The sequence below is a fragment of the Hypoxylon fragiforme genome (assembly GCF_022984875.1).
Source record: "Hypoxylon fragiforme strain CBS 206.31 chromosome Unknown GGS25scaffold_1, whole genome shotgun sequence".
NCBI classification, from domain to species: domain Eukaryota; kingdom Fungi; phylum Ascomycota; class Sordariomycetes; order Xylariales; family Hypoxylaceae; genus Hypoxylon; species Hypoxylon fragiforme.
Window position 1 is genome coordinate 4,225,615 of NW_026054756.1, and position 26,459 is coordinate 4,252,073.

Genomic DNA, 26,459 nt, shown 5'->3' on the forward strand with positions numbered 1-26,459 from the left:
GTGGATACTGTAGCAAACTTCAAGGCCTGTAACCTGGGGTAAATTATCCGAACCAACATGCAAATTTCGAGGTGTCATTCCTAACTAGGTATTCCATCTAATGTGGATTATGTAGCAAACTTTTTTTCGAAGCAATGTCACGCCAATAGTCGTGGGTTCAAAGGCAACAGAATATCCCAAAAACAAAGGTTCGCATTGCCTCTTTCGTTGGGATACGGGGAAGACCGCCTAATCTTTGTTCTCCCTTTTCGTAGGCACATACAAGATTAGATCCGTTTTCGGTAAATCTACAGTACCAACACACGCTGCAAGGCAAATCGCTTAACTGAATCATGAATGAACGGTTGTATAGGTGATAAAGAATGTGGCAAGCAGTGGCACGTGCCATACCACCAACTCGGGAAATGGACTTTGAACAACATGCTCACTGATCTACACCTCCATGCCTATGTGCCTCCCCTGAGTGGCGTGATATGAAGAAAAGATCCGATAGCTTGACCGCCCTAGACGCTTGGATCTCTTTGTCCTGGTTACCGAGCCCAAAGAGTTCATGGATACGGCTTCCCCTAGACCCCGAGTTGGTAACTAACTGTCGAGGGACAATGCAAACTCATTTCCTCCAGATAGACCTTTCTCTGTAAGCCATGTATATAAACACTCCCTCTTCGGCCTATACCTGAGGCCGAAGGTAACGTAGGAACACGCACGCACTGCCAAGTTCTTTGTCGAAGTGGTTCTTCTCAGATCTAGTCAAGTGATCAATTTGGATATATCGTCTATCCGTAGTCGTGAAGAGGTGAGTTATTACTCCTATTAGCACTCCTTGGATTATCCTGATGTTGATAGCAGAATAAGTCAAGCCGAAAATGGGTTCTATCGAAGTAACCGGTCCGGAGGCAACTCATGTCGAGGAGTTGGACGCCCTAGTCATCGGCGGAGGTTTCAGCGGCGTGTATCAGCTCAAGAAGCTTCGTGAGGAAGGCTACAAGGTCAAATTGGTGGAAGCCGGTTCTGGATATGGAGGCATCTGGTACTGGAACAGGTACCCGGGTGCTCGTGTCGACAGCCACGCCCCTCACTACCAGTTCTCGGACCCCAACCTCTGGAAGAACTGGCACTGGAAGCAAAGATACCCTGACCACAACGAGCTACGGGCGTATTTCGAATTCGTGGGTGAGAAGTGGGACCTGAAGAAGGATACCTACTTCGAAACCTACGTGACGTCTGCCACGTGGGACGAGAAGCAGTACAAGTGGATCATCAAGACCAAGGACGGCCGCACATTCAAGTCCAAGTTCTTCTTGCCGCATACCGGAATTGCTGCTAGTCGATCGTTCCCTGACTGGAAAGGAATCGGCACGTTCAAGGGTCTCATGGTTCACTCTTCGTACTGGCCCCACGAGCAGCCGGACCTGAAGGGGAAGAAGATTGCCGTCGTAGGCACTGGCTCCACCGGCGTCCAGCTATCTCAGACCGTTGCCGACATAGCTGGCGAGCTCGTCGTCTTCCAGCGCACGCCTGCCCTACCCTTGCACATGAGGCAAGTCAACTACGGCCCGGGCGAGCAGCCCAAGCCGCAGTCGGCGCTGGGAGACTTCTTCCAGACCTGCTTCAAGGGGCGCTGGGGCTTCGACTTTGACTTCGTGCCGAAGCAGACCTTCGAGGACAACGAGGCGCAGCGCCGGGCCGTGTACGAGACCCTCTGGGAGGCGGGCGACTTCACCTACTGGCTCGGCTCGTACACGGACATGCTGCTGAGCGAGGAGGCCAACAACGAGGCCTACAAGTTCTGGCGCGAGAAGACGCGCGCGCGCATCAACGACCCCCGCGTCAAGGAGCTGCTGGCGCCCGAGAAGCCGCCGTACCCCTTCGGCTCGAAGCGCGTGCCGCTTGAGGTGTCGTACATTGATATGTTCAACAGACCTAATGTGCACCTTGTGGATGTCAATGAGACTCCTGTGGTGGAGGTGACGGAGGGCGGGATTCGAACGACGGAGAAGCTGTGGGATTTCGACGTGATCAGTAAGATATTCTCTTTGTCCGGGTGTATTTTAATGAAGCTTACTAACCCTGAATCTCTACAGTCCTCGCTACAGGTTTCGACGCCGTCACCGGAGGGTTGACGACGATCGACATCCGCGGAATCGATGGCCAGAGCTTGAAGACCAAGTTCGACAAGCGTGGGCCAACTACGTACTGCGGCATCACCGTCGCCGGCTTCCCCAACATGTTCTTCTCGTCCGGGCCCCAGGCGCCGACTGCCTTCTGCAACGGACCCACGTGCTCCGAGCTGCAGGGCGACTGGATCGCCAACACCATGAACCACATCCGCGATGCGAAGCTGAGCAGCATCGTGGCTGACGAGAAGAGCGAGAACGAGTGGATTGACCATGTGGAAGCCGTGGCTAGTATGACGCTCGTGCCCAAGGGCAGATCCGTAAGTGACTTATCTCCATTCCTCTCTTATGACTGGAGAAAACAAGAAGGGGGAGTATCAGTTAGCTAACAGTGCCGGCTTCGACAGTGGTATATGGGTGACAACATCCCAGGCAAGCAAAGACGATCCCAGATGTACTTGGGAGGCGTGCCAAACTATACCGCGAAGCTTAAGGATTGCACAGAGAACGGGTACAAGGGTTTCCACTTTGAAGGCTTGAAGGTATGATTGACGACTATTGCGTTGGGATCAGATCAAGAAAGTAAGAGCCGGTGGCACCCCTGTGCCTGACCACGCTGGTCTTCTTGCTATTTTTATTGTGGCTAGTTTCAATTCTATAGATCTATATAGTTGAGCTAAATCTCTACATCTCTTATCGCGGCGCTCATCGAATTGATGCATTTAACTCGCTGATCGTGCGTACGTGTTTTGAATTCGTTGTCTTCAAATTAGTGGTGAGATCGGCCTTGGGGGTAACCGGAGTGTGTTAGATATTACGTTTGGGGAATTCATGGATGATATCAGCTAAGAGTGACATGTTCCAATAGAATCTTTGCCGCGGCACAGGCCATTGAGCCCCGAGAAGTCTCGTGTTTTGTAGGTCGAGCATGTTTTATCCGAAGGATCATGAGCGTAAAGTCTGTTCAGCACCCAGGAAACAGTCGTATTCGTGACTCCGTCTGCAAGTTGTAGCCAGTGTTGATTCGTGACATCGGTGCTATTCACCCATGCATTGGAGCCATCAGTCGCCGACACTGTGTTATATCCATTCTTGTTCGCATACGCAAATAGTTTCTGACCGCAGAGCTCTTTGGACCCCTCGAGGCCTAATATCCCGTAAAGTGTGGTGACCGGATCCCACGACTCTCTGATTGTGCTACAGCGACCCACATACCACTGATATGCCGCAAGAACAGGCGAATCGGCAGGCGCAAGGTCTTTAAGTTGCTGGCCGGAGAAGATATCATCGCCCAGCTCGAAACCGGAATACGTGATAGGCACATCGCGCGGCCAGCTCTCGACGACTTGACGGGCCGACACAGGATCGGAGCCCCCAAAGTTGAACTCCCAGCCGGAGGGGTACTTGCCACCCATGACTACCAGCTCCTTTACCTTGGCGGACACGAGACTAGAGCCCGTGAGAGGTGATATATCATCAGCAGGGCTGTTCAATAGCTCGGCGAGATTAGTCAAGAAGCCAATTGAGATGATTGTGACATTTTTATCTTCTGACGAAGACAATATTGAGCGGTATAGCTCTACGGGGGTCGGTGTTGCCGACGAGTCGTTTAGTGATCGAGGCCAGTTGTAGGCTACCTTGGAGACATATTCACTCAGACTATATAATATGCACGATTAGAATATGGTGACTGATAATTAATAGAAACATCTGACTTACACATATTCTCGAGAGTCAAAGAAAGTCTCGTTGGTGAACGGACGGATGGCCGCAATCGGAACGTCCGCGTTGCCGAAGTAGGTGTTGATAGCACTCACGGCTAATGCGCCGTAACTCGAATGTGTGTTGATGGTAACTCCAAGGAGGTTTGCTAACCCGCAATTGTGCAACACATTCGCGACGGCCAATGACCCAACATCATCGACGTCGGAGAGGATGTCGGTATCGATTATGATTGGCTTCCCATGGCGCTTGGAGGAGTTGCTGTTGGAGGCGCTGATAGGTAGAAAAAGAGCGGATATTATGAGAAGAGCTTGGGTGATATACATGGTCAAAGTGCTAAACATATGACAAAGATTAATTCAGCCCTCTTGTACAAATAGTGTAAGTATTTACAATGGTGCAAAGAGTCACAATGATGTGAATGGTGTAAGTGTAGATAGCTATCTACCAGAACGGGAAGCTGAACTCAAATATCGGCAGACCCGACCCCGCTGACCGGACGGGCCGAAACCTTGACAATACCACACCTACCAAATTGAGTTTGGTAATCGGCTGGATAGGGGTTTATATCAATCCCGTTGTCCCGTTGTCCCGTTGTCCTGTAACTTATAATGTCTTTCTGAGGTTGTTGATAAAGCGTAAATATGGAAAAATCACCTTGAAATAGCTAACATACCCCACGAGTCTATGTTCGATGTTGACTCTCTCTGTGTGCTTGGTGTCGGATATCTCAAGCGCTTGGACTTTTATTTTTCGGTATGATCAAGCCTACCGAGGAAATACTCTAGGGTCAACACCATGGTTTACCACAGTTATCATGGCCTGGGGATGCCAACTTCACATTAATTCTCAACTAGAGAGGTTGCCTTAGGTTGGGAGGGAGAGGGGTATATGCTAATCCGTCCATGGCACGTAGTCCAATTTGGTCTCTCGCTAGATATATCTCTTGCTGCACATATATCCCCCTTAGGCCTCCAGGCGCGTAATTTGGTTATTAGCGCAAAGTAGACAATACATATATACCCGTGGACATGTACGCGTAGCATATCAACCCAGTCCGATACCCAGGCTGTTCCCTAGCAATGCCGTGCATCGCTCTAGTACGCGACATTATATAAGAATACTCTTGCGGAGCCGGTCGCTACATCGATATCCAGGTAATCTGTAGCAGTAAGGCTAATATAAGTAATATCGAGGTTGGATTCCCTAAAGGTACCTAGGTAAGTACTAGGTAAGATATCGTAAAGCGTCGCCAGGCATCGCATAGTATACCAAACACCACCCCAGTTTATAGATAAATACATTATGGAAGAGGGAGGGAAAGGGGGACTTGGGCTTGGGAATGGGGCATATTTGGTGATTTCTTTCCTGCCTAGTATATTGCAGTCAAGTGAGCAAGTATAATCTTTGATACCAGTGCCCTAATTAGGGCTGAGGCTTAGAAAGAGAAACGAACTTCGGACGCCAACCTACTACAGTCCTGCGTCACTACCACTAGCATATTTCCATGGTGGTTGATACCTGACTAAGGCTCAAAATGTAAATGGAATCATGCCTGGCAACAAGACAACAACAGAGGGGCTGGTGGTACTGGACACTGTCACTGTCACTTTGTTTACCTTATTTCCACAGTAGAATTTTGTTCCACCATCTTGACATCCATTCTTCTACTTGCAAAAATTATTATTCCACCTTTCCTACACCATAAAATCACACAATTGCTTGATTCAATCCTCCCTTTGCTGTGCCTATAAACACTTCATATTGACATTCACATTCATACTTTGCATTTATATTTTACATTAATATTTCACCTTGACACTCTACACTAATATCCTCCTCTAATACTTCATTCATCATTATTTCACACCATCACTTGCTAGCAGCACATAGCCCTGCCTATCTGCACTTCAGAGCAGCACCACAGCTGCCCTTCAAATCATTCGGTACATTACCAATACCAAATCATTACAAAATTGCTCGACCCTGGATCAATCATGCAGGGTATCACTCATCAACAGAAGTTGGACTTGCTCCGCGCATGCCGAGGTGGAGATGAGGACCAGTTCTTCACCCTGCTCTACGAAATGGCTGCTTTTCTGCGATGTTCCACCGGCGACATCCTCCCTCAGATCATTGATGGACTGGGACGAGGCATTGTCCATTATGCAGCCCAGGGATGGAGCCCCGCTGTCAAGAGTACGCAACCTGTTGTCCTTTCCATTTTGATCTGGGTATCGTTGCTGACTTATTGTATCTGCACAGAGATTATTATGCGCAGCATCGGCTGCTTTGAGCCATTCCAAACTGGAAAGCTGAAGCTCTTCCTCAACGGAAAGGACCGTCGCGGCAACACCCCGTTCCTGGAGGCCTGTGAGCGCGACGCCCACGAACTTGTCCGCATATTGCTGATCACCCGCACCCCGATCACCCAGAAGAACAACTTCTGCGAGACGGGCCTACATCTTGCTGTGCGCAAAGGTCACCTATTGACTATCAAGCTCCTGCTTGAACGTGGGGCTCTTCTAAACTCTCAAAACAACAACGGAGAGACCCCACTACATGTTGGTGTACGTGAGGGTATGATGTACCCTGTCGACGACCTCCTAGCCCACGGCGCATCGATCGGAATTTGCAACCACTAGAACCGGACAGCAATCGATCTTGCCATGGAGTGCAACGATTTCGAAATAGTAGCTCTTATCGAATACTATGAATGGCTTAGCTACCGAGCTGTCCTTGCCAGACAGTACGGAAATTGAATGGTAATGAGAATCATATTTAATGAAAAAAAAAAAAGAAGTTGGTATCATGGTTGGGGTTGCGTTTATATCAGGTATGTCTATCAGTTGTTGACAAAAAGGACAGGCAGCTAACGCTACTCTAGTATCTTGGTATCCCCTCTCGACGCTTAGCCCCTAATAACTTAATATGGGCCACAAGAGTAGGACCCCAAAGTTACACATACTTAGCACTTATATGTGCGAAGAGGCGGCAAATTGCCAAAGCCTTGAACAACAAAAACTGCTTAGCAGATTGATGGAAATGTTGTATACAGGATAGAGAGAGAGATTAATTGTGTTTGATGGTGTTTTGGGCTGAAGTATGTTTGTTTGGTTGATTGCTTGCAAGAAGGAAGAGGAAAAGACAAAAAGAAAAGGGGGCGGTGGACTTGAAGTTATATTTATTACTTTTCCTATTATTGTTTCCACTGTACTGATTCTTAATGTTAATGTTTATATGTTATTGTTACCAGTACTATGAAGATTCCACTGAAGGGATTCTATTGAAGGTGCGAAGTGAAGGGGTGGTTGGGTGATGTGTGCTGTGACGTGATCAGAATGTCAACTAGGCTTACGCGTGGCATTGAATTAGATTAATCCATTGCTTAACACATCTTCTACTTCAGGGAGTCAGGCGAAGCTACTATCACTTCTTTTAATACCTAGCCTAGGTAAGTAATAACTGCCTATAGTACGATTTAAACCCAATCAGATCATGGTTGCTCTCTGTAGAAGCCTCTATACCAGCGCCCTACCCATAGCATCGTATTCGCTAAGCTCTACCGCTGCTTTTATTCTTCCCATCATTGCTTTCCAGCTGCATTATCCTCAATTTTTAGATTTTTTAGTTCTTCTGATGGGGCCTTTGAAGCACTCCCTTGCAACCCAGCAAGCCCTAGTTTCTTCAACCGCTTCCTCTCCTTCTCCTTCTCTTTTGCCACCTTCTTAGCAGCAGCCTTCTCCATTTCGATTGCTTTCTGCTTCCGAAGTTCTTCCCCACCAAATGCTTCGCGCCATTCGTCGGCCTTTTCTGAGGGAATAATAGAGAAAAGAAGCTTGGCTTCCCCAAGGGTTTGGCCAGGTGGTATGATGTCAGTCTTCCATGTGTCTGGAATGTTGATATCCCTAGTGTGAGAGTCGCTAATGCCAAGTTGGGCGAGAATCTCAAAGGTTGTTCCTGGCATATACGGAAAAATGAGGTTTGCGAGAAGGTGTAGTTGATTGAGCGCCAAACCAACGACTGCTGCACAGCGATCCGGATCTTCAGATAGAAGCTGGTTGCTAAGCTTGTTGTCTTGCAGGAGCTTGTTACCCAAACCCGAAATGCTAGAGAGATAACTCCGCGTTAGACTCCCAAACTAAAGTACATGAAAGTTTGAGACTCATACCTGAGAACTGTTGAAAGGCCAGCCCGTAGCTTAGTGGCCTTGAGGTTTGAAATATAGGTCTGGAGAAGGGTGTTGACCTCTTCTTTGTACTGCTTCAGTAGATCGCCAGAGTCCTTGTAGGTACTATAGTCAGGTACAACGCCGTTCAACTTGGCATGGCAAAACTTGACAACACGATTGCAGAAGTTTCCGAGGTTCTTCAATAGGTCGTTGTTGTTGGCGTCGACAAATTCTCTGAATACGCCCAGCGATTAGCTTCAATGAAAGCTTGAAAGAGGCCGAATTGGCAAATACTTACCGCCAACTGAACTCCGAATCGCTAGTCTCCGGACGCCTCGACAGCAGATAGTATCTCCACACATCTACTGGAACGCCAGTATCTTTCGCACTGTTTCCGAACACGCCAACGCTTTTTGACTTGCTGAACTTGCCACCCTCGTAGTTTAGATACTCAGTAGTAGACAGTTTTGTGACTTGTGTCCATTTTTCTCTGGTGCCAAGCTGAGATCCTGGGAAGATAATACTGTGGAATCTATTATATACGGTTAGCCAATGCAATGCCATATTATGGAAAGTTGAATTGCATACGGAACATTGTCCTTGCCCATAAACTGATAAAGTGATACATTGTCGGGATTCTTCCACCACTGCTCCCAATTCTTGCCGGATAGGTCATCTCCATCGGTATAGCATTTGGTAATGGATGGATAACCAACTGTTCTGATTAGCATAAGGCTATTCAAGTTTAATGAATAGGCGGGTCTTGCTACATACTGCAGGCATCAAACCAAACGTAGAAGACTTTGTTTTGGTAGTCATCCTTGGACAAATCTGGAATATTCGTGGGAACTACGCCGAGCATAGAGTTAGCCGTTTTCCTCACGGTGAGAAGACGGTACACGTACCTGGTACACCCCACTTGAGATCTCTCGTGATGCTCCGCGGCTTGAGTCCGTCAGTGAGCCACGACTGAGTGATTGCAATCGCATTAGAGCTCCATTCCTTGCTGTTACTAGCAGTTTCGATCCAGGATTTGATCTCGGGTTGCAATGCATCTAGACGAAGATAAAGGTGCTTTGTTCTCCGTCGTTCTGGCGTTGTGCCGTCAAGTTTGCAACGAGGGTTTAACAACCAGCCTGTCGCTTTTCTATCTTCTCCGGATTCAGCCTTCGTGTCCTCGACAGGCTCTAAGGGGTCAAGAAGGTTTCCACAGGCATCGCACTATTTGAATCGAAAACATTGGCATTAGGCAAGAGACAAAAGTACGTCAAGGGAGGTATTCAAGAGCATACCTGATCTCCACGTGCACCCGGGGCATGACATAGACTGCACTCGCCCTCTACAAAGCGATCAGCCAAGAAGGATGAATGGGTAGGGCAGTAAGCCTGTTCAGTCTCTCGCTGCTCAATGAAGCCATTCTCCCAAAGCTTGGTAAACATGGCTTGGACAATTTCGGTGTGTTGTGGGGTTGGGGTTCGGCTGAAGATGTCGAATTCGATATTGAACCATGCGTATATTTCTCGATGAATGGCATTGTATTTTGCGCATAAGGTGGCAGGGTCTACGCCTTCGGCCAGAGCTTGGGTCTCGGTAGCAGTGCCATATTCATCTGTACCGCAGACAAATAGGGTTGGGATATCTCGGGCTCTGCAGAAACGAGCGAACACATCTGCAGACTATGGGACCAGTGAATTAGTTATGTAGAATTTCAACTTTCAGCCGACTCGAATCAACGTACAAGAACGCTACCAATGATATTTCCGAGATGAGGAACATTGTTTGCATAAGGGAGAGCACTAGTAATTAGGATATTCTGCTTGCCAGGCTGAGGGAGTAGCGGTGGTTTTGGTTGCGACTCGGCCATGGTTTCCGATCTGCAGCTGCAGCTCCAGAGCTAGTTTCGTTTTTTATACAGATTGTCTACTACGATTGCCTACTACGATCGCGTTGTTGTCTTGGAAGCTTTCAGAAGCTTTTAACGGGGATGATGATATGAGAGAATGGTGAATGGCGGGGGAGGGGCACTTTGAACTTTTTTTTGAGTCACAAAAATGACATAAGCAAGAATGCTTTACTAGGTAGTAACTAGTTAAATATGGCAGAAATTTAAAATAGGAACTTGAAGACGTTGAAATGCTACCGGAAGCGGAAGGCGGTAACTACTGGGTACTAGTAAGCATTTGAACGTTCAAAACGCTGAATTCTAAAGGCTCAATGTTTATATTTAAGTATCAGGTACCGTTATTGAAGCATCATATTACTATGTAGTAGTACCTAGTAATTTGCTACTACATAATAAAGTATGTACCTAAGTTTCAAGTTAATTACGAACTCAGGCTACTAATTATCTACATGTAGTAATTACCAAGTACATACTTAGGGTAGTACATGTAAACTTCAACGATCAATGGTCAATCTTCATATGTTAACCTTGAACATTGAAGTAATGCGACAAAGAAAAAGAAGAAGGAAAGAGAAGATTGAACCCCTATTAGAATTCCACGAAATTCACATTAGCTTAATCCCAAACAAGACTACCTAGGTACGCTGCTTGCGTCACAAATGCTTCATGGTCTTCATACTACTCTAGTACAGTAGGTATTCCTTGAGCAGCAGCCCAGCCCAGCCCAGCTACCCGCGACAAGATACTGTTCCTAGCGGGAACACCTCCAGCGCATCCTCATGACGAAAGAGTCGGCCTCACCGTCGCGAATCCAAATATCTTTACCCTTCAAGCCTCCACCATATAGACGTGGCAGTGGCCCTCCGCTGGCGCCTATTGGAATATTACCCGAGCATGACTCGGACGCGTTCATATTCGACAAGCGCGTCGTGTACGACAAAACCTCCAAAGGCGAACTAAAGATGCAGGTGTACTACGACATTGGATGGCCAGACCTACCAGCAGCACGCGCGTCTGTTGTTGCGACCAAAATACACGAGTATGTTTCGCCTCGAGCTTTGGAGGACTTCGAATACAAGGCGTCGCTCGAGAGAGACGAGGAGGCTGAAAGGGAGGAGGCAAGGAAAAAGCGCAAGCTAGAGATCGCAGCAGAGAAAAGAAGGCTGAAATACAGGGCTGCAACGAATGCGACGAATATGAGGAATACAACGAATGCAGTGAATTCTTCCTATACGCCAACAGTTTCGAGTAAAAAACGACGTGGTCGACCAAGCAAAGCAGAGCTACAGGCACGTCAACTTACGCAACAGGCCAAATTTGATAAATCCCAGAATATTGAGGCCATATTACCTCCCGCCAGTACCTCTGGCCTATCTTTATCCACACCACAAAAGAAGCCTACTAGAGAGATACCGACTGATATGGAGGAGGATGTTGAGGAGGCTGACGAATGTATGCCACCAGATGATGTCCCCGAGACTATCACTTCAGGCTCCAAAGTCAGGTCGTATGCCAGGACACTATGGCTCAACAAGGACTCGACACTATTTAGGCGTACTAACGGCAAGCTTGCCCTTAAGTCCTCTACGAGCTATGTTCCGATACCCAATGTCCTCCAATCTAATAAGCAACTTTCTTCGCCGCCCATAGAGTTGTCACTCTCTAAAAAGCCACCCCCGCCGCTATCGAAGCAAATAGACGCGCAGCACCCCTTGAAAACGCCCGTTCCAGTACCTACACCGCTCAGGCCCATTAAGGACACCCGGCCCAAGGCTTCTGATGTGCCATCCGAGACGCCAGTCCCTGTTCCAGAACGGCCGCACCAAACGAGCAAAATAGTTGAGCCGCCGCCTTTGCTCACATCGCCCTCAGAGTTACCAAAAGGTGCATCACCACAGCATGACTTTACCCCCACGGGTCAAGGCTCCAACAAGCGGCGCTCTGAGATATTCAGCTCAATACGCGATATGCCAGCCAAATCTCCGCTCGATGTTCAGGGGCAGCACTCAGTCCGCGAAGGATCTTGCAAATTAAAGAAACGCAAGGCGCAAAAACTGGAACCGGACCCGGAACTGAAAGAACGGAAACCAAAGAGGCGTGTAATAGACGAAATAATAAGTGACGCAACAATACGACGTGGCGGCAGAAACATACGGTATTTCTGGGTGCGCTGGACGGACGATTGGCCAGGATACCCGTACAAATGGATGCGCGAGGACAAGATGCCGCCAGATTCCGTGCAGATTTATCTTTCAACAAAGACAGATGAGCCGAAGGTAGACAAGCCAAAGCCAGATAAGCTTATCGAAGCGAGTAAACACCAGCCTCCACCCAATAAAGTGATAAGGAAAGGTCTATCGGCTATGGACAAGGAGCGTCCAGGCTCGATAGAGGCACCCGGGGCTGGTACAGCAGGGCCTGAAGAACGGAGACAGCAGACTAAAAGTCTGCCTACCAAGAGCAACAAGCACGCGTACACTCCTTTGGAAGACGGCAGCGATAGTAAAGATATCCTAGCCATTGCTTCCGAGGAAGGAACAAACTTGGCCAGCAAGCGAGCTGCGTCGAAGGCAAAACCAGCCCCGAAGCCTAAGGCTAAGAGAGAGCCAGGACTGCCTTCATGAGGAACTTAGCTGCGGCTATCAATCCCATAAGGAGTAATAGTGATAGAAATGAGAGGGGGGGTTGGGCGATGATGGCTTGAATAAGCTGAGCCGAGCTGAGTTCGGGAGTGAAGAATGACTACTAGGGACCTACCTACCTACCTAACCTAGGTACTTAGGTAGCCCCCTACGATGGGCAGAGGAGAGCTGAATACCTCGCAGTGCAAAGGTGCAAGTTATACCCCTAACTCACCTATGTTGCTATGTTAGTTGGTTAGTGCATATGGAGTCAGAGTATGGCTACAATACTCGACTGGGTCTGGCACTACTTGGCCATGTCTCAGTCATGAAGAAGCAAGATGATTAAGTTACGTTACGAATTACCTTTACCGTGAATGAATTACCATCATGCAGTCTCACCATATCACTTACTAATTACTCGTGTCTATATTTACGAGGAACAACTACGAGATTATAGGAGGTCATGGACACATGAAGCATGTGTCTCAAGTAATCGTAGCACGATGAATAGTGGAATTGAGAAGCTAGTAACTATCGTTAATGCGAAGTTAGCTAGGTACATTCCACTCTCGTGTCTAGATTGCTTCATAATTGAAACCCAGGCGCCTGGATAACAGCACCCAGCAATTCCATCTGGAAGTCTCGAGTCCTTCTTCCTTGCTCATCCTGTTTTGCTTGTCGATATGACGGCCGAGACCCAAGTACTGCTCATTGCAAATGCAATTGAATTTGTTCGAAGTGTACGCGTGTCTGCTTCCATTCCTTGCCTTATATTCTTTCTTCCTCTTTCTTTGCCCCCCCTCCCCCCTCCTTTTTTCACCTCCGCCTTCTACCCCTTTCCCCTGACCTTGATAGGAGCGCAATCGGAGTAGGCATCACGAGCCACGACCTAAGGAAGTAAAACGCAAGGAGAACATTTTTGAGAAAGAGTGAAAATCCGAGGACGTCTTCAAGTTGTCGTAGATGGCAACGGCTTGGGATGAATGGTGAAGCTGAAACACAAATACAGTCTCGGTAAATTTGCAAAAGCAATTGGAGCGCGATATCGTGCGCAAATATCTTTTCAAGGGTTGGTAAGGCGTTTTATGGGCTCGGAACGGTGGTATCAAGTCGATGTAGGTAGTCGGGGAAAATGTAAGGTATCGTAAACCCTTCCGATGGAGCTGGAGGAGAGGGTCCCTCACCAGTAGTCATCATTATACTCTTCTTCATAGAGGTATGGGAATGTATAGTCGCTGTCTCTGGATTTCATCCAGAGTTGAAGCTGGCTATCATGGTTATCTCTAGCTGGCCAGGTAGGCTCGTCAAGCTCTGTCACTGGCCCATCGCAAGGGTCCCAGGTGAAGAAATGCTGGTCATCGATGACAGCTTGCTCTCCCTGAATCAGCTTCCTGCTGATTATATCCTTGTAGTATCTACCGGCGTCTTCAATATCAATGAAGAGCAAGAACAATGTCTTGTCCTCGTCGATCCATGCGTCCTCAAGAACCTCCAATGGGTCCATATGATTCTCACGGAAGTCATTAAAGAAGCTCATGGGTTCAAAGTCATGAGCGTTGAACCGCACCAAGAGACGAGTAATGCCGTAATTCAAGTTACGGTTGTCGTGAATCCTGATCGGGATAACCGAGTTTGATAAAAACACTTGCACCCCGACACCCAACAGGCGCACAGCGTTTTGTCTCATGTAGGTATAATATTCCATGGCCACACTATGTTTTGCAAATTCCACAGTGGCAGTATTGTCCCTTGGGCCAGGTCCGTGGTCCATCTCAACGCGGATAACCTGCCCGCCGCGAATGAAGGGTGTGAGGTTACTGGTGTCTAGCAGGGCATCTGGGAGTCCTTCTATTATCACCCTTCTTGCTCTGATATGCATCATACTCTCGGGCGTTAATGGTAATAAGGAGCCTTCACTGAAGTATAGTGGTACATAGGATATCAGCATTTCCTCACTTTCTAGTTCGCTTAGTCGCTGAACCGGCCTATTTTCCACGGGAGAGATAAACTGGCCGAGCACTGGCGCTGGCCCATTGACTTGCCCGGGTTCCGTTGTATTCGTTATGTAGCCTAGGCTCGGTCTAACGAAGTTCCAGTCAGGCGGTGGACGCTCCTCGTGGTGGACAGACTCCTACAGTCAGATTCAGACAGTCGCCAAAGTTAGTCAGGGGTATGGACAAACTTACATCACTATTAGTACCCACTCTTGGTTGTTCGATCTGCGGTGTGATACTGCGCCCATTGCTTTGGCAACTCGATGATTCTGCCGTATCATTTCTCGATGGTCCGGCGGCAGAGCTAGAACCATGGCTTTCGGGTGGCGTTGGTGTCATGGCGCGCAACCGGCTCGGCAACTCATTTGGCGTGTCCAATAAGTCTGTCATCTGTGCCGAAGGAGTGGACACTGGGACGTTTGCCATTATTTCAAGATATTTCCAGTCAATAGCTGGTAGGAATAATATAGAAGGCAGATGTCCTTAAATAGGATGACTTCAAAGAGGATATATCCGTGGGAATTGTGGCGAGTTATGTCTGGAATATGAACGGTCTTGACGGTAATGGTCTTGACTATGATTGTGAGATGAGTGTTATTGGTGTAGAAAGATTGTAGAGGAGCGGTTCAGGAAGAGATATCAGTCTAGGTGAATACTGAATCAGGCTTGAACGCAAGAAGTGTTATGCGACTGAAATGGCCGAATAATGAGAAGGTTGTCGGTAAGATGATGAGGAGTATAAATGAAGATAGTGAGGTTTTTCAATGCCTACCCTACCTAATAGGTGCCTGGGTAGGTATTGGTATAACTTATGATACGGTATTGAAGACGCCTCATAAGGAAGTTTATAATAATAGTGACTGGATCAGTTGGAGGAGTTGAGACGATGATAAGTTTATGGGAGGGGGGAGTAGGGTTCAGGTATCATGAGATTTTTTATTCTGGAAAAGGCACCTTGGGTATTAATTTACGTTTTCTTTTTTTTTTTTTAGATAAAATTCTATCCATCGCGACTTCCTCTTCATTTATTAGTATAGCCTTTGTTTTAAAGAAATACAGAAACAACGCCCAGACTGCCCAGTGCATATCAGAGCAATTGCGCAAGTGAGGAAATACCGGTTACAGCTTTTATCACTATAGCCGTTTTTTTTTCTCATGAACGCCCATGGGACAACATTGAACACCTTGTCACTGGTGTTAATTACATATACATCACACTCTTTAACTGCCTAACCAAAAAGCTATCAACTTACTCCCTTCAATGTTGCCTTGAGAAAAGAGGTTTGTTTTGCTACATCCTCAGCTCGTAATTTTCATTTCAGGGAATAAATCAGCACATGAAAATACCTGTATACTGGAGTGTGAATATATATATTAATGAAGACAATAATCAAGTACCGCTATCCAAGCCATTTAAGGCTTTCCATCTCATGCCAGAGGCGTCTTTATATGATTATCTAACACAAACACGGCTATAACTTTGGTAGCCTCAATAATTAGGCTCTAAATACTTGAGCTGCATATGTACATTGAATATCTACGTACCTGTAATATGTATGTACCCACACTTGCCCAACAAACATGAGAACGAAGGAAGGGTCATATCACAAAGAAGGAACGACTAGATGGTTCGCCCCTTCTGGATGAGTTTCTAGATTGCATTAAATTACAGTGCGGCTTCCAAAGGTCACGGTGTCTAACCCCCCTGGGTACCTTAGGTAGTATGTTTAGCATTGTTTGCAGGGGCCCGATTTACGAATTAAAAGGAAGTCTCGTTCCTGATATCTTAGGTACCTGCCTAAGTAAAAAAAAAAAGGGGGGGGGGGACACGTCTTGCTGGCCTTTTTGTTCAATATCTGGGTTTTTCGATAGGATGCCTTCATGACTTTGTCTTCTTTACCAATGATACTGTTGGTCTAACTGGATCTTCTAGTGGCCTAAACCCTCGACACCCCTCTATGGCTCCTGTGTATGAGGCTCTACTAGGGTCTCCCAAAGGAACTAGCTAGGAAGAATGGCATCAGCTATCTCACGAATCCAAACCAAAAAGGCATCAAGTCAACTCCATAATGGCTAAGAAGGTATGTAAACCCACTGGTGGGGGTATCAAGGGTTATGTGTCCGTGTTTGGAGACCAGCTACCTACTAGGTAGGTATTCAGTGCCAGTAATTCGATATCGGCTCGCTTTTACATAGCCAGTAGTTAGATTTTAACATATAGTTGGGGTAAACGACTATTTTGACGCCCGATTCTCAACTTGGTAGTATCTAACCTAGGTAATTAGCTGCTACCACCTCGACGGCCTTGATATGTGAGACTTATGGTTACACGTGCAAGCTATTTCTCGTCGATGTATGTGAGAGGGAATGGCAACCGACAGTAATTCCGATGATAACCTCGTTACATACCCTAAGTAGGTGGTTAATATAAAGTATACCCAGTTCGGGGCAGTACAGTAAAAACAGAGATTAACACACAATTCAGAAGATTTTAACAAGTACGTAATCAGAATATATAGCCCTGGGATCGATCAATACAGCCTGATTAAACCATTTCAGCAGAGTGGAGAGGTTAGAAAAGGAAGAAAATACATATTAGGGGGTAGAGTTTGAGATGAATCAGGTCTAGGCAGTTGAGTGACGTCGAGGGGGCGGATGGCATATGCTCCTTAGTGGATATACTATACTAGGTTAAGTAGGTATACGGATAAAACTAACATAAAACTATCCAATTGCCCTAATAGTTCTTTAGACTGTTGTACACCTGAGCACGCGTGTTTACAACTCCATTAACTTAGACACCACTCAGCTTCTACCTCGTTTTGTTGGGAACGTGGCTAGGAACCAAATTTTCTTGAACTGCGGTCGTCTGTATTGTACATTTCCTGGTCGCTGTCCCTGGTTTCTGCATACCTTTTGACCCCTTTTGCCCCTGGCACCTCTATAGGTATTTGACGATATCGGAAGTCTAGACACTTGATACCTATGTGATCCGACTCCTTACTATGTACTATATATGGGGCTTTCCCCGGTCGTTCCGGCGTGCGCTAGAGCCTCCCGGCATACATACTAGGTGCTTACTCGATACGTACACCAAGCGGCAAGGACCGATACAATTCATATCGGCTAGGCATGTATGTGCTAGGCAATGTAGGCATGCACTAGGTCACATAGTTATAGATAGTGTGTAAGTATGGGGATGACACTACGCTTGCTAGGCTACCCTAATAAAACCTGGGGTTGACAACAGACCGATAGATAGATTTACTAGGTACTGTAGGTATGCGTTGTCTCGCAATTGATCCTTTCAATGTCTCGTTTTACCTTATAATCTGCATGTCTCCATCGAGGATCCATCCATACACGCACCTTCTAGGTAGCTATCCTGTCAGGTGGAATCAGTAGTACATCGCCGCTATAAGTCGACGTACCAGGTACCTAGGAAGAAGTATTCGCATTCAGCGGGGAAGGGGGTTTTTTTTTTTAGGGGGGGTGGCTCAAAATTCAAGATGCCCCGAAGTTACGAGACAATTGAACCAATTATCACCCTCTTCCGAGGGAAAGGCTCCCGGGAATAAACGATTCCTCCCCTGCGTCGATCGTACCGATACAGGCCCCCTGACCCCCACGCAGCGGGTTCTCACGTGAGAATTGTCTTCTGGGAATTTCATAGGCAAGTTATCATGGCACTGAAACTAGGATGTTTAATGCTGACTCGTCATTGTCTGGCTGAATGGTGTGAGCAATTTGGCGTGTTGAATAGGGGCATTCGATGGACCCGAAAATACTTACCTACTAGGTACCAACCTATCTATGTAGCGGGAAGGTACCTAGGTATTGCACATACAAAGTGACGAATAGATGGTTGGTATTAATTGATGGGTAGCACACGCTCACGCCCTCCTCAGTCGATACGCTGAGCCAGAGCGCCGGGATTTCAATCTCAACTCGGTGGCTGATAAGACCAACCAACCTAATAAAACGCTGCGTAAAGAGTTTCCTAGACAATAACCTACCTACTTACCTAGGTAGTCATCATACCCAAGCCCTATACCAAAACTCACTTGCTAAATACCATACTAGGTAGAGTATTGAATGATGGAATCGGGGCATTGGAAAAGCCGAACACAACCATCTAATATTTCTTTTTAGAGCTGATAACGGATCTGGGCTTTCCAGATGCTTCAGATGCTCTAGATGCGGTGCTGGCCGACCTAGTCTGCATGGCCTCGTGTACCATGCAGTTTAGACATGCGCATTACCCCATGGTTGGTGAGATAGGTGGCGTCGTGTTTGCTGCGGTTGATGCTGAATGGGGGTACGAGGGCACGAGGCGTATCACGCAGGGTTTGCCCCCTCTTCCTGTCGCTCAAATGGATCGCGGTGCAAGCTATCGACTAGGGCGTTGGGCGTTAGTGATTATTGATATGTTGTCCGGGATATGGGGAATAGGATCGTAGCTTGGCAAAGAAAGGATGGGGGAGAGGGGGGGGAAGGGGAAAAGGGGGGGAAGGGCTTCAGTTCATGTCCGGGTTGCCTCAATGATTTATGATTTCAAGACTCAAGTTGGTACTAAGTATAGGTACTTACATACACTAGGTTAGTGGTATGTAGTGTCACTGGTATGAACATTGAAAGCCAAGGCGGCCGGAATAAAAATGGAGCCGGTCCGGGGGAATTGCTAGGGTTGGTTTTAGTTACTCCTAACCTAGACTGTTAGGTAGGCAGGTACTCTAACTAGCAGTAGGTGATATGTATCAAATCGTGGGGGTGGATTTCCCCTGTGGCCTGTGCTACACTAATAGACAGCCCTAGAAGAACATCAGATTCCCAGACTAATACAGGTTAGTACCTAGTGTAGTGGTACAGGGCTATGATGTCCCACAGGGCTCCCAGGTGCCACTAAATACACACCGAACTTAAACTAAGGCACCTGGCCAATTTTAAGTTATGTCAAACTCCCCCCACGTTTACTACGGTATATTAGCTCCTACAAGATAGAGTACCTAGTAGTACTTACTTAGTAGGCAATCCGACTCGGTGTCCTACTACTAGAGCCCGAGAGAGAGAGAAAAAAAAAAAAAAAAAAAAAAAAAAAGGCCCCTCACTTCTATTTTCTCTTTCTACTCTAACCCTCGTACCTAGTTCTCGCCTTTTTTTTTCAAGCTCGGAAAAGCTTCACCGCATTTCATCGACATGGATCACGTATTCGCCCCGTAGTCTGTCCAATCGATATGCTATACGATACCTAGGGTAGGCTCCCAGCTCCAGGTTGGTCACCAGCAACCTTGGTAAAAGGACCTAGGGCTGCTAGGTTCGAAGCTGTTAGGCCTACACCATGGACATGCCAGTTCCTATCGACCTACTTCCTTCATGTCTGCATGCCTAAATCGTACTTAAAGAACCAATCATGTCCATGTCAGCAACATAATGCAATGCGGTGCAAAGTTGTCAAACTGGGGTTTCCCGTGTGTAGAAAGAAAGGACACCATCCACGAGTTTCTAATGGTACAGTCAATCATAGTCGATCATAGTCAATCATACCTCATCTATGGATCTTTAGCTTTGCAGCATCGTCCAACCTGGTTCTCCTGACCAGGGGGGATTTTTCAACCAGCTGACACCCCCACGAATGATCTAAGGTTAGTTACGTTGGTCGTACCGGCAGCATCTTACGGTCTTACATGTGCTTCAGAGGCTCAATCTTCGGGCTTTGGGATTACGACTAGGTACCCTGGTGCTGGAAAGATAACACTCAAGGTACCATATGTAGGTGTGCAGAGTCCAGACATGCATGTAGGTATGTATGTATGTATGTATGTATGCTTTCCCAGGTTGTCACTGCATGTAGGACCTAGGTAGGCTGGCAGGTAGAGCAATTCACCTTGTGCCTCGTCTCATCGGTTCAACTGAAGCAAACACACCTAATCATACATCTGCTGGCCAACAAAGAAAAATCACCATTGTATTTAAGTCGTCATTGTCCCCCCATGACTCTGGAGGTTTCACAGGTACTCCCATTGTCATCCTCTTATTCAGTCTCACATCCATTGTAACTATCTACATAGTAGTAGTTCTCCCTTCTCCACCTCTCTCCATCCTCACTTCCACTAATATTCCGTTCTATAAATTCACCTATTCTAGTACGCAACGTCACGTTGGTTTAGTAGCCCATACCTACTTTGCTTAAGTCACATCCACGTAGCTTACTTGTCATAATTGTCTCTATACTACTAGTCTGCTACTTTATTTCAACCATCTACACTGTCATTTTCATTCGTATACATAACGATATACCTTTACAGATATCTATCTAGGTATACACTATACATACTCAAAAAGAAACCCAATTACTCCCTCGTGACACCCAATCACCTCGATGACGGACTCTCCAAGCCAACCATGCCCTCTTCCCGATGGGGTCTATGTTCCCACCGTGGCTTTCTTCAAGGAAAATGATGAGATTGACCTAGAAGCCACTCAACGTCATGCTATCCGTCTTGCTGACGCCGGCGTTGCGGGCCTGGTTGTGCATGGCTCGAACGGAGAAGCTGTTCACTTGAGCAGAGAAGAGCGTACCCTCGTTATCAAGACTACACGATCTGCTCTAGACCAGTCGGATCACCATCTCATGCCGCTCATCGCCGGCTGTGGGACACAATCTACCCGCGAGACCATCCAGCTCTGCCGGGATGCCGCTAGCGCGGGTGCTAACTATGCTATCATACTACCCCCGGCGTACTATGGCGGTCTCCTCAACACATCCAAGATCGTCCAGCATTTCTATGATGTTGCCGACTCTAGTCCGATACCGGTTGTGATCTACAACTACCCCGGAGCATGCTCTGGTCTAGATCTTTCCTCCGACACAATTCTCCAAATCGCTAAACACTCCAATGTTCAAGGCGTCAAGCTCACCTGTGGAAACACGGGGAAGCTGGCTCGCATCGTTGACGGGGCCAAGCCCGGCTTCTTTGTGGCCGGAGGCAGCGCAGACTTCATTCTCCAGGGCCTTGTCGTAGGTGGGCACGGTACCATCGCTGGAACTGCCAATCTAATACCCCGAGCCTGTGTTCGTATCTGTGAGCTATTCCACGCCGGTGAGCTCAAGGAAGCCAGAAGACTACAGGCGGTTGTTGCTAAGGCCGATTGGATCGCGATCCAGACGGGCTTTGCGGGTGTCAAGGCTGCCTTGCAGCACTTCGAGGGATTTGGTGGGGAACCGAGGAAGCCATGTGGGCTGCCAAGCGACGAGCAGATGAAAATGATTACAAATGGATTTGACGAGGTGATAGCTTTGGAGCGGAGCTTGGCTTAGAGGGAAATCCGGGGTTTGGGACTCCTCCCCGAAAATCATAAGGCTCAATGGGACACCAATATGAAGTGAACCCGGGGCTTGGCGTTACGAAATAAAACGGCGTTACTTGGCAGCTTGGATGGAATAGTTCAAAATTATCGAAATAGATAAGACTTCTAAAGACTTCTAAAAACGGACGTTCGTATCGCTGTTAACCTAATACAGATAAGCATTCGTTTTCTTCTCGCTTGTTTATACGATATAGTGTCATGATACTCTACATAGTATACCGGTACCTAGGGAACGTTGCAAGCTAGCCTAGAAGCTACCGGCAACTGCGGCAGGTAATGGAAATTATGGAATAGTTTTTCACATCGCCTGACCTAGGACAGCGGCAAACATACATCCAGGTACTAGGTAGGTACAAGACTTACCTAGTATCGAGCATAGCTACCACCCATGGATAGCACATAGAATCTCGGCTATCGTTTTGCGCCCTTATCCTCGACTAGCGACAGCGCCACTAACTTTTATATGCCAGCCTACATGCCATAGCATTCACGCATGATCTAGCCTACGCTACTACATTACCCCAACCCAGCTCGCCATCCATGACGGCACATCGCATACTGCGTACTACATAAACGATCTTCTTGACTCCCATCCATTGGAAACACGTCCACCACCCGAGACAGTTGCCAGGCAGGACAGGAACACAAGACCCCTTTGCATCATGTATCGAGTTAATCCTCAAGTCGATCATACATCACTCGTCATTAAAATGCAAGTCTTCCGCAGATCCCCCATCTTATTTATGGTAGCCCAATAAGACATCTGTGCCAAAATCAAAAATTAAGATTGACTATTCCGAATTTAGAAATTAAGAACAGTGCTACGAGTACGTGAAAAGAGTGGATTGTACTTAGAGAGGCTTATGGATAAGTAAATATTGTCATATACGTGTACAGCTTGCATAAAAAGTACTTAAGCTACCATACTACTTTATATAGTAAGCTAAGTACTGGTTATATCCCCTTTTCCTACATACCTAATAACTTGCATGTACGATGCATTTATGATTTAAACGTGACTTTTATTAATAAGCGTAAAAGGCACTAAGCTAGTTACCTACTTGTTACACACACTTCTTAGCCACATATACTCTAGCCACATATACCCTAGCCACATATCCCTTACCTATACCTACCACATTTCATATTAATCAAAGGTCTAGCCTCTTATGTTGAATAATTTTCTGATACATATAGCTACATATATGCAACCAAATCCAATTGAAAGTGCATTCAATTACGAATTGATTGATATAGGTCTCGAATTGAGGCGATACGTGGTTGCAAAGTTAATCAACTATGTAGGTGGCAGGCCGGAAGGCACGTGATCACCCCTAGAGCCATAGTAAGAGCCCTTGGAGCCTTTGGAGCCGCCTGGAGGTCACGCTAAGGGGTATCACGTGATGGCCCACGATATATCTACCTGAATAACCTTTCAACCAGATATCGCACCAGTATGCAACCTACATCATTCAATCCGTAATGAAATGATCTTTTTATTGATACCGGTTGCATATATGTAGCTATATGTTTCAGAAAACTATCCATGTGGGAATAGTTATTACATAACCTTATATAGCCATATCACATGACTAAGTCACATGACCATACGGGTAAAAATATGATATTTTTAAGAAAATACTATTCAATTATCCAGTATAACTAGCTAAAGTACCGATATACATGCCTTTCTTTCTTAAAAAGTGGGACTGCATACTAAAATCAGACTAGCTCAATCATTATTTTCATTTTGGCACAGCTGTCTTATTGGGCCACCGTATTATTCTCTCCTAACCCTGTACCCCGCAGTCTGGACCTGCAGGCTCATAACACACTAGTCCTGTAAGTCGCCATCCTTGGACCGTGGGTTGAAGTCTAGGGGGGTGTGCTGGTGCGAGAGAACGATGCAAAGAATAACGCACGGTACGATCCTCCTTCTCTCCCCCCTCCCTCTCTCTTCCCCCTCTCTTACCCAGAAGCTCCCCAAGGCCTCTGCTAGCGCTTGCCGTACTATCAAGCTACTGGGTATATCCATACCTACCTAGGCAATCACAATATCTACCCAATCTACAGTCTCGTACGTACCTAATTTTTACCCAAGGCATGCGAATGCCATGCAGCAAGCAGTGATATCCTCTGCAACTGTACCTACAGTGTCTAGTACCTCGGGTATGTATGTAATGCTGAATTGCTACATACTACCTACTTACCTACCTCGGTAGGTACCCATTATTTGTATGGATTCTCTCAATATCGGCACCACCGCACTGCTACGACGAGCAGAACCACCGCCACCCCTAATGCGGGTAGAGCATCCTTCCCGGGAGCTATTGTCCGCAACCTGGTTTTCCGACCCGTCTCAGGCTCTCTAGTCTGGTAGAAGGACAGCCTGCACCGGATTGGTTTTGATCCTTCATCTTGCGAACTTGCCACGGACTGCAACGTAATCTGGTAATAAGACGCGCTTCTAAGGGTCAGATTCCAGGCAATCTGCGTGCATGTATTGCGATCGCGGAGGAACTATTTCGAAAAGAGAGAGTGGCAACTTATGATAAGGTAAGGAAATCCAACGTTGGGCGTATTCCCCCTCTTCTACTTCTAACTCTAGCCATATGACTTCAATCTTACCTCCAATGGCTCCGAACGGGCATAAGTCGCCGTAATTTTATGGCACAGATTATGTGATAAACAAGGGAAAGGGTATACTAGGACGTAATATAGAACGCACGCGCACGCACAAATACACACCTATACGAGTCTCAGACTATTTGCGTAATGTTGCTACCTAGAGGAGAGGGGAGGGGAGTTAAAGGGATCTGAATTGGGAAACTGTAAGAGCTAGGGCTTATGGCAATATGCCAATAATGTCGATGGGTCAAGTAATGGAAAAGACCTCGGCGGATTTATTTAACGATGTATTCTTTGCGGTTATGATGGTCAGATAATCGTGCAGAAGATCGCTGGGAGATCATTCCCCGAACCCGAATACACGGACAGGATTCGACAACCCCCACGATGAGAAATTTAGAAATACAGACGTTATTTGTCTGGGTCGTATTGGAGGGTTAACTACCCCTTCCTTCCCACGTGCTTCCAAAAAGCTGAGTATCATTCTTACTTATCTCTAATTTATCTATGATAGATTGTACCTAAGAAGGTAGGTAATTAAAATATGGCAAAAGGACCTTGCTGTAAGCTTTGGTCTTGCTCGATTGCCAGCCAGTTCCTCTCACCGCTCTGCAATCAAGATGGTCGCATACCACACATCCAGTACCTACCACTTGGGTTTTCGAACACGCCCTCCAGCCGTTTGGCAAAGAGCTGATGCTACGCAAGAATGTCGGCACCCGGCAGACGAACGAGTCAAATGTGGCTGGGATAGTACAGGGTTGGGCGACGGGCTCAGGCTGCGTGGGCAAGAGGGATGGAAGGACGCAATCCATTCCATCAATATGCGGTCAGCACTGAAATAGGGGAACCTTTGGGTTGCATATCCACGAGGGCGACTGCGGTTAGGTAATAAATTTGTATGGCCCAGATTTATTTGCAGCGTAACTCCTTTTCTTAGCGAAAGGTGATGTATCAACTTTTCGGCTCGCCAACGGACTGAAGGAATACCCGGGATCAGCCTTCCGCCTCCTTTCTTACTAATGTCTGACGAGACTGAGTTCGAGCTTTTTTTAAAGGCTGCGCGTCAATGGTAGGTAGGCACCTAGGTAGGTATGTGTTTAAAAAGTTTTGGGGAGGTTTTACGTCTCCTTTTTCTATGTTGGATATTAAACCTAGGGCCACACAATCATCCCGCACGAATCCGCTATCACTTGAGATATGGCACCTAACAAGAGACGGGATAATAAAAAGAAAAACGTCAGAATCCCGGCACGGCACATGACATGAGCCACATAACCTACCACAGCATTCGGCTATAGCGGCATGAGAGTATACTTTTGTGTCTCGTACCGCACCATCGGTGCCGACCTGGATTGGTGGAGATGTAGGATTGACATGGCATGAGTGTTACTAAATCAGGTATCGTGCGGTTGATGACGACCGGGTTCCTGTGAGCGAGAGACCGGGTACTCCCGTCGTATATGTCGCTGCCTACATAACCCCCATATTACTTTTGGGCCGCAAGCTTCTACCTAGGTCTAGCTAGGCCATAACGAAGGGTCTATTAGCCCTATCAATGACTATAGAACATCGGCAGGGAGGGAAAAAAAGCAAAGGCAGGATATAAGTAATAAAGGAGGTAGAACGCTCGTAGCCGTGAGATTATCGCGTTAGCCGCCCTCTCCTCGTTAACCCCCCAGTTCGTCAATTCAATACTTCTTTCTATACTTGAGCGTGGCTTGTGTTCAGGTCTCCCATGTGTGGACCCCCACGTCCGGCTTCTATTTAGTCTCACGGGGATGTGCCATGACAGGCACATTGGCCCTTGGATTGCATAGGCCGACGCCACAACGCTGAGCCCGATGCTGTGCGTATATGCTGGATGGGGTAGGGTGTGGGATGTGCTATATTAAGCGAGTGTGTAGTACCTTGAGATACCTACTGACCCAA

The 26,459-nt window shown here is 47.0% G+C and overlaps 6 protein-coding genes across 6 annotated transcripts; 4 read left to right on the forward strand and 2 right to left on the reverse strand.

The window, feature by feature from the left end:
* Positions 1–627: 627 nt before the first annotated feature.
* GGS25DRAFT_62788 (cyclopentanone 1,2-monooxygenase) lies at positions 628–2,734 on the forward strand. Its single transcript, XM_049265915.1, has 2 exons — positions 628–2,022; positions 2,085–2,734. The coding sequence occupies exons 1-2, from the start codon at positions 867–869 to the stop codon at positions 2,504–2,506; spliced, it is 1,578 nt and encodes a 525-aa protein (XP_049122052.1). The 5' UTR covers positions 628–866; the 3' UTR covers positions 2,507–2,734.
* Positions 2,735–2,809: 75 nt separating this feature from the next.
* GGS25DRAFT_62805 (nucleoside hydrolase) lies at positions 2,810–4,432 on the reverse strand. The gene is made up of 2 exons (XM_049265916.1): positions 3,837–4,432; positions 2,810–3,776 (listed from the first exon to the last, which is right to left on the reverse strand). The coding sequence occupies exons 1-2, from the start codon at positions 4,181–4,183 to the stop codon at positions 2,963–2,965; spliced, it is 1,161 nt and encodes a 386-aa protein (XP_049122053.1). The 5' UTR covers positions 4,184–4,432; the 3' UTR covers positions 2,810–2,962.
* A 714-nt stretch (positions 4,433–5,146) lies between these two features.
* On the forward strand, positions 5,147–7,186 carry GGS25DRAFT_472850 (ankyrin repeat-containing domain protein). The gene is made up of 3 exons (XM_049259487.1): positions 5,147–6,038; positions 6,105–6,675; positions 6,727–7,186. Exons 1-2 carry the CDS (start codon positions 5,837–5,839, stop codon positions 6,482–6,484), a joined length of 582 nt encoding a protein of 193 aa, XP_049122054.1. The 5' UTR covers positions 5,147–5,836; the 3' UTR covers positions 6,485–6,675; positions 6,727–7,186.
* Positions 7,187–7,257: 71 nt separating this feature from the next.
* On the reverse strand, positions 7,258–10,090 carry GGS25DRAFT_472854 (tRNA synthetases class I (M)-domain-containing protein). Its single transcript, XM_049259488.1, has 8 exons — positions 9,749–10,090; positions 9,303–9,686; positions 8,916–9,231; positions 8,785–8,859; positions 8,599–8,725; positions 8,309–8,542; positions 8,011–8,244; positions 7,258–7,948 (listed from the first exon to the last, which is right to left on the reverse strand). Exons 1-8 carry the CDS (start codon positions 9,872–9,874, stop codon positions 7,426–7,428), a joined length of 2,019 nt encoding a protein of 672 aa, XP_049122055.1. The 5' UTR covers positions 9,875–10,090; the 3' UTR covers positions 7,258–7,425.
* A 238-nt stretch (positions 10,091–10,328) lies between these two features.
* GGS25DRAFT_472857 (uncharacterized protein) lies at positions 10,329–12,693 on the forward strand. Its single transcript, XM_049259489.1, has one exon. The coding sequence runs from the start codon at positions 10,693–10,695 to the stop codon at positions 12,535–12,537; it is 1,845 nt and encodes a 614-aa protein (XP_049122056.1). The 5' UTR covers positions 10,329–10,692; the 3' UTR covers positions 12,538–12,693.
* A 7,889-nt stretch (positions 12,694–20,582) lies between these two features.
* Positions 20,583–22,064, forward strand: GGS25DRAFT_63154 (dihydrodipicolinate synthetase family protein). The gene is made up of 2 exons (XM_049265917.1): positions 20,583–20,601; positions 20,676–22,064. The coding sequence occupies exon 2, from the start codon at positions 20,911–20,913 to the stop codon at positions 21,847–21,849; it is 939 nt and encodes a 312-aa protein (XP_049122057.1). The 5' UTR covers positions 20,583–20,601; positions 20,676–20,910; the 3' UTR covers positions 21,850–22,064.
* Positions 22,065–26,459: the final 4,395 nt, after the last annotated feature.

Coding starts and splice junctions, on each gene's coding strand:
- GGS25DRAFT_62788 (XM_049265915.1), top strand. CDS start 867: ATGGGTTCTATCGAAGTAACCGGTCCGGAGGCAACTCATGTCGAGGAG. Junction 2,023..2,084: donor GTGGGATTTCGACGTGATCA/GTAAGATATTCT, acceptor GAATCTCTACAG/TCCTCGCTACAGGTTTCGAC.
- GGS25DRAFT_62805 (XM_049265916.1), bottom strand. CDS start 4,183: ATGTTTAGCACTTTGACCATGTATATCACCCAAGCTCTTCTCATAATA. Junction 3,777..3,836: donor TTTGACTCTCGAGAATATGT/GTAAGTCAGATG, acceptor CATATTATATAG/TCTGAGTGAATATGTCTCCA.
- GGS25DRAFT_472850 (XM_049259487.1), top strand. CDS start 5,837: ATGCAGGGTATCACTCATCAACAGAAGTTGGACTTGCTCCGCGCATGC. Junction 6,039..6,104: donor ATGGAGCCCCGCTGTCAAGA/GTACGCAACCTG, acceptor GTATCTGCACAG/AGATTATTATGCGCAGCATC.
- GGS25DRAFT_472854 (XM_049259488.1), bottom strand. CDS start 9,874: ATGGCCGAGTCGCAACCAAAACCACCGCTACTCCCTCAGCCTGGCAAG. Junction 8,860..8,915: donor TCTCAAGTGGGGTGTACCAG/GTACGTGTACCG, acceptor TGCTCGGCGTAG/TTCCCACGAATATTCCAGAT. Junction 7,949..8,010: donor GGCCTTTCAACAGTTCTCAG/GTATGAGTCTCA, acceptor TTATCTCTCTAG/CATTTCGGGTTTGGGTAACA.
- GGS25DRAFT_472857 (XM_049259489.1), top strand. CDS start 10,693: ATGACGAAAGAGTCGGCCTCACCGTCGCGAATCCAAATATCTTTACCC.
- GGS25DRAFT_63154 (XM_049265917.1), top strand. CDS start 20,911: ATGACGGACTCTCCAAGCCAACCATGCCCTCTTCCCGATGGGGTCTAT.